Source organism: Lotus japonicus, chromosome 1, assembly GCF_012489685.1.
Source record: "Lotus japonicus ecotype B-129 chromosome 1, LjGifu_v1.2".
Classification (NCBI taxonomy): domain Eukaryota; kingdom Viridiplantae; phylum Streptophyta; class Magnoliopsida; order Fabales; family Fabaceae; genus Lotus; species Lotus japonicus.
In genome coordinates this window covers 135,519,239-135,533,244 of record NC_080041.1, presented here as the reverse complement: position 1 = coordinate 135,533,244, position 14,006 = coordinate 135,519,239, and the positions used below count along the sequence as shown (strand labels likewise).

At 37.5% G+C, this 14,006-nt stretch overlaps 1 protein-coding gene and 1 pseudogene across 1 annotated transcript; both read right to left on the bottom strand.

The window, feature by feature from the left end:
- Nucleotides 1-608: 608 nt before the first annotated feature.
- Nucleotides 609-1,485, bottom strand: LOC130732751 (pathogenesis-related protein PR-4-like; annotated as a pseudogene).
- A 4,090-nt stretch (nt 1,486-5,575) lies between these two features.
- On the bottom strand, nt 5,576-6,755 carry LOC130732750 (pathogenesis-related protein PR-4-like). The gene is made up of 2 exons (XM_057584743.1): nt 6,461-6,755; nt 5,576-5,940 (listed from the first exon to the last, which is right to left on the bottom strand). Exons 1-2 carry the CDS (start codon nt 6,740-6,742, stop codon nt 5,770-5,772), a joined length of 453 nt encoding a protein of 150 aa, XP_057440726.1. The 5' UTR covers nt 6,743-6,755; the 3' UTR covers nt 5,576-5,769.
- Nucleotides 6,756-14,006: the final 7,251 nt, after the last annotated feature.

Genomic DNA, 14,006 nt, shown 5'->3' with positions numbered 1-14,006 from the left:
CATGAAAATAGGATTCAATGTACTCAAAATAGCTTAAGAAAATAGTTAAATTTATGTTTTTTTTTATTTAAAAGCACACCCATACATAAAAAATATACATAAATGATTATTATAAGTAATTATTTTGCAAAATAAACGTAGACAATATGTACCAAAAAAAAAAACGTAGACAAACATACCATAAATTAAGGGTTAAAACAGAATCTGCTTACAAATCAAGGGTATTACTATTTATTTCAAGTCTAAATGGTCTAATAAGGGCAATATGGCAAAGCATTACAATTGCACAATACAAATCACACGTGTTAGCTCTAAATCACTAAGACACCACACAATTTAAAGAAAATGGGAAAGAAAAAAAAAAAAACATCACCACCAATAGAGAGCTCCAAATCATCAAGATTTCAACTTCACATTTTTTTACCCTTTTAAAAATGCTTCTAGTGTTATTGTAGCTCTGCTATTACACTTCATTAAAGATAGACTTCTCATTTGAAATCATTATTTTTTACCCTGCATGGTTGGCTACATATGTTGATGTAGTCCTAAGAATTGTTGGAGACGATAGGGGGAAGCTCAAATTAAGCAAGAATGTCCTCTGTATATATCATTTGATTAATTTATTCCGTTTGTTATTGGAGCAGGGTATCCATAAAAGCTCACTATAATAAGCAGGAGTTACACAGACATAAGCTGAGCTACCCTGCATACATAGGCTGAGTTACATAGACAAGTAGCATGATGTATGGATCAACTTATTTTCTGCTTACAATCAAGACTATCAACACTGACATTCAGAAGCTAATGGCATAAGCTTTTTTACCAAATTAATTATAGAAAATTTTTCAAACATGCACTTAGTCACGACAGTCCACGAATTCGTAGTTGACAACAAGATTTCCTTGACCGTTCCCATTGTTCAGCTTTTGAAACACACTACACTAGTATCCAAGTCCAGGCCCCCGGTGCTGCACTGGTCAACAATTCTTACTGTTTCTTGAGCATTTTTCTAGCATTCTTCACCTGCAAATCAACAATTAGCCATAGTTTAAATATCATGCTTGCTTGATCAAATAAAAAACCAAAAACAATTAGGGGAAAATTGTAGAGTCTGTATTTCAATTCCTGCTGGTACGTTACATTAATGCATATATATAATTATATCAGAAGTTATTAATTTGAAATGAATATGATGAAAATATTGTACCCTCAAGCACTTGCCACAGGATGCTTGGCCTTTAGGGCCAGAAGGTCGACAGAAGGCAGTCCAACCATACTTTCTGCGCCATGACAAGGGCTTGTTTGCATCCCAAGTGGCACAAAATACACCAACTGCGGCTAAGTCCCAGTTATGTTGCTCAGGTTGGTATGACTGAGACGTGGCTCTCACATTGGTAGCACTTTGAGCAGAGGACAGAGCTAGATTAATGCAAACTACACACACCAAGAACAGAGTAATCTTTGCCATCCTTGCTAATTAAGCTAGTTTGATTAATTGTGCATTCTACATAATTTGAGCTTGAGCTTGCATTTATATAGAGAGCATATCTAGGATGGTGAAATTATTGAAATTAAATAGTCATTGGTACTTTGAATAATGTGACAACTTTTTCTTTTCTTTTCCTTCATTATGGACACGTGGTTTTTGCTGATATCTTGCTTGTACTAAGGAGAGTCTTTGAAAATGAATGCAGGTTATGCAGCTTAGCTAGTTGAACATTCTACATGATAGATAGACATGAAGAAAAAGAAAGACTATTGTGATTAACTAAATAGTAAATACTACTAGTTTGTGAAATAATTATCTATTTATAATATAGTAATTGAGAAGCGCGCAATCTAACGCCGCCACCTCAGCGATTATACTTCTAACAAGAGTGCCCACATCAGCAATTTTGATGACGTGTCACGTTGTAGCTTCTAAAGTTTCGAAAATACAGCTAGAGACCCATCCCAGCCACAGAATAGAACGACATCACACAGGATTCAACAATAGACACACGCATCGGCAGACCCTTCTTCGTCAGCGATGGCGACACAGCCCCTTTCTTCGTTCGGTTCCCCTCCCCTCACGCTGGATTCAAGAACCAACCATGGCTGCCCTTTTTTCCTTTGTCCCCGACGAGTTCACCGCGCGGACTCGCGCCTTCAATTTCGGTTACACAAAATTACTCTCTGATTGCGATTCCTCTTCCTCTATCATTGACTATTGCTTCTTCGCATCCTCCTTCCGCAGACCCTCTTGGATCTCAGGCAGCCCCCCAGCTGTGACATCTGAACCCAGCAATTCAGTGGAATTTGAATGAAAACCAGGCCCCTTCCTTGCCTGATATCCACACCTGGGTTATACCTCTGCAGCAACTCAGCCTCCACGCGTCCTCGCAGCAGCGGAGTCCTCCTTCCGCAAACCTCTCCCTTTCGATCTCAACCTCCCTCCCTAGTCTTTCCTCTTCGAGCCACTGACTTGTGCCTCTGATGGATTTGCTATGCCCTAATTTCCGGTATGTTATTTGAAAAATGCTACTCTCTATTTTTAGTTTTCCAAATCTGCTTTATTGAGACCAAAAGAATATTTTTGTGTGTTAAGTGATAAATGAAGAATTTTTTGTCAACTTACATTTGCTTCTATTTATCAGAGAATTGGAGCGTTTGATCCAATTTGAGACATCAATTGCCATGTCATTGTTTACTAGATTCATTCTTTGTGATGGCTGCATATAATACTCAAGATTGGAGTAGTTTGCAGTAGTGACTGACTCTTTTTATTGTTAATAGTAATCTTGGTTTTCTCTTTGATTTGTTCAATTTTTAATTTCATAATTAATTGGATTGGATTCCATGTCTTTTTTTGAACAGGGAAACAATCTTAAACTTTCAAATCTCAATCAGTACATGTATAAATTTGTGAGTGTCACCTTTAGAATGCAAAGTAACGTGCTTATGATGTAGCCAAAAAATGAGCATTGCTTCAAATGTGCTTCCAATCTCTCTATTGATGTTGCTGTCAATATGTGTTAGCATATAGCAATTGAGGTGGACTGATAGTAATATCATTTTTTATGTAGGATGACTGCCTGTTTCAAATTTGTATATGGGACCATCCCAGTTGTTTCAAAGAGTGGTATTTTTCTAATTTTCTATGCGCCACTATATATTTAGTCAGTTTTTCTAAATATAATATCTAGATTTGTACACTATTTGTCACGTATTTATGATTTAAATCTGAAGGTTACAAGAACAATTCAAAGAGTTAACACATTTATATATCTAAGAATAATTTGTTGACATTCACTTAAATGGATACAAATTTGTTGGAATTCAAAATAGTGAAAATAGTTATCACATTGTAATGTGTATAAATATGCATAGACATACAATTCAATTCACTTTCAATCCACATTTGCATCTTTCTCTTTGTTTGTTGTTGCACTACCATGACTAACAGTGAATCTGATGTGTCTGTCCATGGATACATTTGTCCCACCTTTGAATATGGCCTCTGTAGATTAATGAGCAAGATAGAGAGGTTAAAGAAACCCATGGAGATGGTTGCCAAGAAACCGGATACGGAAATTGCGCATATGGTAGAGATGCTTCAATGTCTTGGTGAGTTTAATGCCACTATATATCATGGTGTTATATTGTTAGCATATTTTTGTGATATCAAAACTAACCTTCTATGACAAAATTTTGCTCTATACAAAGTTGTGAACAAATTTTGTGTTCTTGGTTCTTTCTAACCTTCTATGAGAAAAGTCTGATCTATAAGAAGATTTCTCTTCATATTCCCCGATTATCATTACAACAGATGAAACAATTAGAGGTTGTGGTTCAAACTTAAAAATCCAATGATTAGATTGAATTTTGACTCTTATTTTTCATTTAATGATGTGTTATTTTGACATAGTATTTGAGGTTAGAGGACATGGAAAGAATATAGAAATATTTCCCTTCAACAATGAGTTTCCCTTAGATTCTGGTTCTGCAATACTAACAATTCAGAAGCCTTCGATTCTGCACTCCCCCCCCCCCAATTTAAGGTAAATGCCCCCTGCTACATTCCCTTTAAACTGTCAGATCACCTAGCAGTTTTAACTGCCTTATTCTATCTAACTAATCTAGCTGCTTTGTCTCACCTCTGCTGGTTTTGTTTTATTCTTTTCTCATGTGTCATATCAACATAATTATATTTATATTTCCATCATTTTTTGTTCTAGGATGACCACCAAGCAACTGTGAAGTGATTTTGATCATAAAACAATACAAAAGGTAAACAACTCAACCATTTAATCTTATTTAAATAATTACTTTAATAACTTTGTACAAAATACTAAATATCTTTCCTTTGATTATAAAAGGATCCAATGTCACCACAACAAATATCATCTGATGAAGAAGAAGAACCATTGGTGTTTAAAAAGAAAACAAAGGCAACATTGACAAAGCTGAGGCAATGTGCATCATTTGATCAAGAAGAAATCAACGACACATATGGCATTACCTCCTCTGATGAAGAACAAATTTTTATTCAAACCTTAAGGACAAACACATCTAGGAGAACCAAAGCTAGCAATACAAAATACAAACACTACGAGGAAGCCAACAAGAATAGCTAGACAGAAAATAAAAAGAGCAATTCCATATGCGCAACTTATATTTTATTTTCTGCAATTTATATCATGTATTTCACTATTTTATTTCTAAATCAAAAGTATATTTTGCGGAAATAAGGCTTTGTATGTCTTAACAATGATCATTAATATAATAAAGATTTTTGCGGAAATTCACTATCTATTGAGTCAGTTGTATTCGCCCGCGCAACGCGCGGGTTGTTAGTCTAGTTTACTTATTAATTGTGATGATTAATTATACTCCTTGGCTTTTTTAAGTGAATTCTTTTAACTGGCACGTGTTGTTATAGGTTATGCAGCGGTCTTAGGTTTGAGTTATTGTGAATATAACTGGTGGAAGCAAGAATTTTACCATCGATAGTGGTAGTATCTACCTCGAACATGATTTAATCCGTAGTGTTGAATTAGAGCCCTGCATAATCTGCGTGGCAATAAAAAAATTGAAATAGAAATCTCCTGCTTCTTCTAGATGCAACGTTGTTGGTTTTTCATTCATTGAATTATACAAGTGAATTAGTCAAAATGCTGTCAATTTATATTAGACAAAACCTGACTTAGGTTACGTATCATAAAAGAAGAAACAAGATTAAGATGCATGTATTATGAAAACAAATTTTTCTTCATCTGGTGATATTTGTGAAGGTAATTAATCATGTCCAAATTATACTGAAAAATGTATGCCCTTAACATTGCTACTAACTCTTCACGATCTAAAGCAAGATTGTCCATTCTTTCAGTACATGCATCTACTTTTTTTCTTTCTAGTTTACACATATAGTGCCCAATTTTGCTCAATTTTTGTATATAATCACCATAATTATAAGTGGCAAATAACTCTCCCGGTATTTAACAATGTTAATACTAAAGTTCGAAATCAAGATTTCTGATTAAGTTAAATCAACCTCTGTCAGCTGATCTACTGAGCTCAATGGTAAGGGAATGGATTTTGAAATGAGAATTCAGACCATTTCATTTATTTCACTAGTATTGTTAATAACCATATAAACCACCTGGGTGGTGCTGGCGACATACATATGATCCTTTATTCCTTTGGTTTATTGATGCACAAAAGCTTATTATAATTTATAACCAGAGCAATAACAAGTAATATTGCTGGCTAGTCTTTTGAATGCAAAATCTAGTCACGACAGTCCACAAAATCATAATTGACAATAAGATGGCCTTGAGCATAACCATTCCCATCTGTGTCCAGTTTTTGGAAGACACCAATATCCAAGTCGAGCCCTCCATTGCTGCATTGGTCAACAATTCTCACAGTTTCCTGAGTGTTTGTTCTAGTGTTTGTAACCTGAAATTAACACCCCCATCAGTAAGTAACCATGGTGCTTGCTTCACTTATTCAAGCAAAATGAACCAAAAATTAAATACAATATAAATATAAAAGAAGTAAAATAGAATCTATACATTCAGAAATGGTAGCTAACAACACATTTTTTAATAGAGTTTTGTATGGATATAGAAAGTTAATTCTTTGGTTAATTATAGAATTGTCGATTAATTTAAATAAAAAAATGTCGATTAATTATAGGTTTTGTATGGATATAGAAAGTTAATTCTTAATAGAGTTTTTTTTTTGTTGCACATAAAAACATGTTGATCTTTATAAGTAAATAAAAATAAGCTGAGTTGTAAAACATGTTGATTTTTTTTAAATGATGGGTGGACTTGCCCCAATTCATAAGTCAAAATAATGTTGAATTTCTTATAAAAACATAAAACAATTGTAGAGATTGTGTGAAGGAGTGTGTTCAAAAGAATTTATTACAAGCTAAACTTGTGCTAAATATAATTAAAAAAAGAATATGTACCCTCAAGCACTTGCCACAAGATGCTTGGCCCGTAGGGCCAGAAGGTCCACAAAAAGCTGTCCAACCATATTTGCTGCGCCATGATAAGGGCTTGTTTGCATCCCAAGTTGAACAATATGCACTCACTGCATTCAAGTCCCAATTATGCTGCTCAGGTTGGTACAAGTGATAAGTAGCTCTCACATTGGTGGCACTCTGAGCTGAGGCCAAAGCCAGAGCACAAACTAAAGACACCAAAAACAGAGAAATCTTTGCCATTGTCTTACTCTTTGTTGTTTGCATTGATTTCTCTTGATACAATGAAGCACTAGCTAGAGGTATGTGCGTGCATTTATAGGACATGTCTAGGATTATAAAATTATGAAAATGCCCTTCCTTTGTTTGAAAAGTATCACAATTTTTCCCTTTCTTCTCGGTTACAATAATTCCAAAGAGGTGAAGAAAAATGGATCATCCCAGTGAATAGTTAGCGATCGTTGCTTCACACCGCTGGCAGAGGACACATGGCTTGTGCTGAACATCTTATATGTTTAGAAGGAAAATTCTTTGAACAAAAAAAAAAGAAGGAAAATTCAAAATGTTGGAAAAAGGACAACGCTATTAGTTGAACATTCAATATGATATATATATATATATATATTTTCACAGTATATTCAATATGATATTTGATGGATGAGAAAAAGGATGATGCACCGGTGTAAAGTTTTTTTACATCATCAACCAATTAGATTGTAAGGATATATCACGTCAATTAATGAAATTGAATAAAAAGATATTTTCTCACATCATTGAAATCTGATTGGTTGACAGTGTAAAAAAACTTTACACCATCGGTACATAAAAATTAAACTCTGGATGAATTACTTAAATGAACTTATATAAAATTTGAATTAACTCATCATAGATCAATAGTATTTAAAATAATCCCAGTAAAAAAAAATAGTATTTAAAATAAGTTATAAAATATGAAAATTTTCATCGAAATTGAACGGGAAAAACATATTTTTGATTTTAAGATGTTATAGTGAGACAATTCTGTCAAAAAAATAAAGGTGAGACAATTATATGGTTTGAGTCGTGTAGAGTGACAATGCTATTATATTTCCCTATTTAGCACGGCGGAGACTATGATTTGGTTATGATGATTATCCCCGTAAATTTCGCAGCTACATGAGTTTCAGTAGCCTGCCAAATTTGCAATTCTATTGACCACTTCCAAGTTGTACGCTTGTAGTTTTTTTTTTTTTTTGTTAAAAGTGTATGGAATAAAACTTAAAAGGTTGTCAAACGGTACTTACAACATGCGAGAATTAATCTCTCTGAGCTACCACAATGCACATAATCAAAAGAAAATAAAGAGCAAGCGTGCCTACTCAGCTGAAACAACCAGCATTAAACATGATGTAAAAACCCTTGAGACAAACAAAAGCCCCTTAAACCCCAAATTAACAAAGCGCCATATGACTTCTGAGCGGAGAAAATATTAAACAACTTTAGCCAGCGCTCCCAAACCTACAGCACCTGACTCTGCCGGATTTGTAGTGTGCCGACGAAAAGGAAGCCTGCGGCGTGGCTTCAGCGGCAACAAAAGGGGACATTTCACAACTCTGAGAACAAGGCGATGAGGGAAACTTCTGACGATTCCAAACACGCAGCAGCAGCAAAGGCTGAAGGGGGTGACAGATGAAGCAGGTAAGAGAAGCCCAGAAGGGAGGGATGCCAGAGATAGTTGTGTCGTGAGCGAAACCAACACGGAAGAGACCAGCGCTGGTTGTGGCAGGAGCTAAGGGTGGGGATCAGAGCTGTTACCACGAACAGTGGAGCACAGACCCAACCCACTTTCCTTACAAAACAGATCCAACCCAAGGTCACCTCTTGCAACCTAAGGTGCCACCAGAAAGGGACGGAGAAGAAGATGGCCTCAGGCACAGGTTGCTGCGAAGCATCACGGCAGGTCGAGCTTCTGGATCGCTGAGGCTAAACTAGAGACCTGGTTCCTCTGAAAAAGACATGAAGACTCAAGATCTGGAGCTTTGGCACCCGATGGTTGAAGGTGATGGCGGATCTGGAGGTGGCAGCGGCGACGAGTTGGCCGGTGGAGGAGGAGGGTATGAATGGCCAAGGAAGGAGAAACTCAAGCTAAAACAAGAGAAACAAAACCCACTTATTTGGGTAATAAATCCACCTAATGTGGAAGAAACCCACCTGATGTGGGAAGAAAGCTCTAAAAAGCAGAGGGAAAGCCTCCATGGTGGAGGAGGAAACCCCCCAATGGGGGAGGAGACCCCCAAAGGGGGTAGACGGCGCTGCACACAAAGTTGTGCCCTAGCAGAGAAGTTTTTTTTTTTTTACTCAGAGGATTAACAAACAAGAACCTACGCTTAGCTTGTAGTTAATTCCCATCTTATGCACATTCTACATTGTTCCCTAGCCCATAATGTGTATTTTCTTCTTCTTCTTTTTGCTTTAAATGAGGGCCAAAGCCCAAAGGCTCCAAAATGTGTGTATGAATAGTACACTTTAAAAATTTAAGGAAAAAATTTAGTTGCATTTTGTAACACCCCGATTTCGGTGGCGTCACTTTAGTAACCAAAATAAACTTAATGCGGAAAAACGTAAATATTTTTTTTTGTCGATAATATAAACAAGACTGAAATAAATAAAACCCAAAAGCGAAAGGCAACAGAACTAGTATACAATATAGATAACATTCCCCGCTGTAAGTAGCGACCTCGTCACGAGTAACCTCCAGTGACGGAAAGTAGAAAAGTGTAACGCCCGTAGGCAAAATGTACAATTCCAAAATGATAGGTCAAGTGTCAGCAACACAAGCCCTCAAAAATAAGAATAAGTCAGAGCTAGGACACTAACACCCAACCTTAGTAGACTCTAAACACCCATCCCCCATACTTCCATCATCGACTCTCATCTGGTCATGCATGAAGTCCGGGTCCACATCGAAGGCTCAGTAGTAGTCATTTCGCTCCGGGTCTTCCCCGAACGACGAAGAATCACGAAAGAATCCACCGACGACATCAGACAAAAAGGGCATACATAGCCCCCCAAACACAGGTAGCACGTGCAAGGGTCAACTTACGGAATACAGTATGGAGAATACAAGACATCAGGTAAAGTATAAGGGGTATATATATATATATATATATATATATATATATATATATATATGTTGTATATGTACATATAAGTTCTGCATTGTCTACCCTAAGGTTTAAACATAGCATGTTATCAAATCTCTAGTACAATTCAATCATCAAAGCACATACGATATTTATCAACATCTACTCATCAAAACACATAACGATGTTTATCAACATCAACTCCTATAAACACGTAACGATGTTCATCAACATCAACTCATCCAAATCCCCAACGAATATAATAAGAGTGCATGATATGTCAATGCAACGTCAATCTCGACAGTTCTGGAAGAGGTAGGCTGGGCACGATCGAGTCGGTCCTAACACTGGCATTGTGTCGACCATAACCCTCGAGTGTCACTTACAACCTTGACATAGCCGGATCAGTCCTAACCCTGCGGGTCGACTTTTCCCTCCGCCATGCCCGACAATCAACAGGTCGATCCTAACCTCACGGTCGATCATATCCCCCGTCGATGTCCGAATTACCCGAAGGTATAAACTGTACCCGAAGGTATAAACTGTACCCGAAGGCATAAACTGTACCCGAAGGCATAACTGTACCCGAAGGCATAAACTGTACCCGAAGGCATAAACTGTACCCGAAGGCATAACTGTACCCGTAGGCATAAACTGTACCCAAAGGCATAAACTGTACCCGAAGGCATAAACTGATCTCATGATGATCTCCAAATCATCTGACTCATCTCCATCCGATGGTCAAAACTATTCAACGAACAAGAGTATCGACATACTCGGAAACTACTCGTTTCCCGGCTTATCTCTCGGATAGCCCAACAACACAGCTGCTCCAACAGCACAAGAGTATCCCGCATTCACAAGGTCTCACGCCTCAGTGAAGCTTCATGCTGTTCACGAGGTCTCACGCCTCAGTGAAGATCCATACTTTCCACAAGGTCTCACGCCTCAGTGGAGTATCACGCATTCACAAGGTCTCACGCCTCAGTGAAGCTTCTCGGCTCATCCCTTGGATGGCTAAACAAACTGCTCAACGAGCGAAGGAGTATCAACATACTCAGAACTTACCAATCTCCTCAACACTTAGATCCGACGACACTTCTCGTTTTCCAAAACTAAGATTCGACTCCTAAGCTTCCTTCGAGATTATTATCATCATTAAAAGGTTTCAAGGTTGTTTAATGTCTTATGAGTTTTCCTTACAAAATAGTTTCCACTTTTGTCATATCGCAAATCTTATAAGTTCTCGGGATCTCCAAATCCCCAAATAACTCTAGAGAATGTCTCGATTCATGAAAACCATAACAAGGCCCGAATCTCATTCGTCCTATCAAACTTTCTCAAAACTCTCAAAATAAAATCGGCATGACCTGCCCGCTATTCTCACTAATCAGAAACTCAGATTTCGTTGCAAAAGCATAATTACATCATCACAGTCAATCAACATGTCATATATCAACAAATTAAGCAATATCCACATAGCACTTAGCATATAAGGCATGCACCACACATCCTAGATTACCCACATAGCACATAGCATGTAAGTCAATCTCAAAAACAGTCAGTAGATGAATCATCTACATTGTCAGCCGAAGCCTCAGAAAACATTTTACCAGTCAAACACAAACAAGTGCATAAACAATAAATCAAGTCGAATTCATCGACACCTAAAGCATTAACTAGCAAGGTAAGTTGCCCTTACCTTTAGTTATTCCAGCGTTCTCCTCAAACGTTCCTTCACAATGAGCTCCTTGATCTTCAGAAAATTCTTCAAAAGAACCTTTAGAGTAAAACCACAGAATTCCATCAAAGACTATCAGAAACTCAGTAATCAATACTCACTAAGGTTACACGAAGTAGTATATACTCCGAGGTACGATAATCTAGCGCGAAAGGACAAGTTTTCGAAAAAGGAATTTTCCTCCTCCTCCCCTATAGGGCTCGGCCACTTTTCACAATTATGGGATTCGATTTTTCTTCGATCAAACTTGGTTCCTATGCTTTCATTAGCCGTAACTAAGGGTATTCTAAACTCGGAAAAATTATCGGATCAAAAACTGTCGCAGGGGTATTTTGGTCATGATTTTTAACTTAGAATTTCAAAACTGAAATCTCAAAAAGCAAATTTGACAGGGACGTTACTAATGACGTTTATGACAACTAATCCTACTAGCACTAAGCTAAGGCGATAGTTTTCAGCCTAAAGGTTGAAGCTTTACCCCAAAAATGGGTATTTAAGGCTAAAATTGATTCCAGCGGAAATCCGGCGGCATAACGGAAAATCTAATCCGGCAGAATTGATCTTGGGCACATAAGGAAGAGGTTTAGAATCAGAAATGAAATATTCAGGATAGTTTTGCAAAAACCTCAAAACTATCAGCTCAGAAAAGTCTACAGAAAAGCTATGGAAAAAGCGATCAGAGGTAAGGATTATCGACTTTACCTCGAAACCTTGAAGCAGCAACTGATTAATCAACGATCAAGCAAGGATTGAACAAAAGCTCTTCTTCCTTCCTCCTTGGATGAACTCGCGGGTTTGTGGAGAGAAAATGGTGGAAATTTTGTGTTTTTCTTCCTTTCTTGGCTATATATAGAGGTTGGCAAAACGCGGTAAAATGAAAGTTTCGCGAATCTGATTTTTCCGGCTTCATTCTCCATGAATTCTAAGATAGGTTTTGGCGAAAGAATTCCAAAACTAAAATGAGGTCTCCTTGTATTTTTAGCGACTAATGCATAATCGGTATAAAACTATTTTACCCGATAAGTTGCTTTTTGCATCGAATGTCGGAATGGAAAACTTCCTTCTGAAGAAAGATTGAAATCATCAAGAGAAATGGGTGTACGCGTGTAGAATATTCATTTGAAGTTCTGAATAGAAAAAGTCTTCATTGTCGGTTGATTCTAGGGTTTTGAAATACCAGGGATTCGGTTTCGGCAAACTTCCGATGATTGGAATCGGACGTTCGTAGATCCTAGAGTTTCGCCTCGAAACGATTTTGATATATGGAAAAAGAGAAGTTCTAACATTTCTCTGAAGATTTTTGGACTAAAATCCTACAGTGTTCCAAGGGTGGAACATAGTGTTATTTCCTAAGATTCTTGTCCTAGGTTTTAAAGCGAATATTAGTCGTGCTATAACTTAAATCGACTTCGATACAATCCTCAGACTTTTCCTGAACTTTCTCCTTCATATATTTGTTTCATTTGGTAAACTCTAGTTCAGGTTTCCCTTCACGATACATCAACCCTAATCGTGAATAGGATTCTATTTAGTTGGCATAAGTTTAAAAACTTGGGCCTTACACATTTAATTTTGAGGATAACAACACCACCTTATTTCTAAGACGCTCTACTAGGGTTAGAAAAGGAGAGTAGACTGTTGTTCTCCCTCCTTGGGGGTTCCTCCTCCTCTAGAGGAGGTTCCCTTTCTTGTTTTGTAGTTTTTTCTTTACTTAATAGGTGGTTCTCCTCCACATTATGTGGATTTGTTACCCAAATAAGTAAGTGTTCCCTCATTTGGTTCTAAAATTCTATTTTTCTTTTCCCCTGACCCCTTGCCACCACTTACTTCGCTTTCACCGTCAGTGTCTCCAGCTTGGTCGTCTCCTCCGCCTACATCAGTGTCTCCACCTTTGTTGTCTCCGGGCCTTCATCTCGTCGCCGTTGTTGTCGTGAGCACTTATGCAACCCAGATCTAAGGCTACATTTTCTAACGTCCCTCTCTGGTAGAGTGCTAGGTTGAAAGAGAAGGGTTTTGGTTTGCTCTATTTTGGAGCAAGCCTAGTCGTGTCGCCGTTGTGCCTTACCAGTGACCATCTCTGCAACTCCCTCCATTATCCTCATTTTCATCTTTGTTCGGCTCTGCTGCGGGTCAGATCGACAGATTCCCTCTTTTCTTAATGTCAGTGTTTTCGTTTTGACTACCCTTAGTGTCGTTGAAGTCACGATGTAAGTTTCGTTGACGGTTAGTCAGCACACAATGCTGGCATAGTGGATGGGTTGCAAAAAAAGGTTGTTGATTATAAAGGAAATATCTACACTACTCATAAAGCCTCCCTTAGCGTGACTTTGGCTCATAAGTCATACACCATGACTTCACTAAGTTAAGTGCTTCAACTACACTTTGATCCTTTAATTACATAAGTATTATTCATTTTGCTTATTTTGTTTAAGATGAACTTTGATTCTAGTGTATTTTTCTCAGAAACTGACTTGAGCGTAGGAGTTCCTTCCATTATGCTAGATTGTGGACAACCAACTCCCAACAGCGTGCAAGGCTTAGAACCTCACAAAGAGACCAAAGAGAACCACAACTCAGTTTATGGAAGAACATTTGACGGTGTTGTGACAAAGAAATCAATTCTCATTGCAATGGTTGGAACATGAAGTAGTCAACATTCTAATAGAGA

Coding starts and splice junctions, on each gene's coding strand:
- LOC130732750 (XM_057584743.1), bottom strand. CDS start 6,742: ATGCAAACAACAAAGAGTAAGACAATGGCAAAGATTTCTCTGTTTTTG. Junction 5,941..6,460: donor CTTGTGGCAAGTGCTTGAGG/GTACATATTCTT, acceptor TGTTAATTTCAG/GTTACAAACACTAGAACAAA.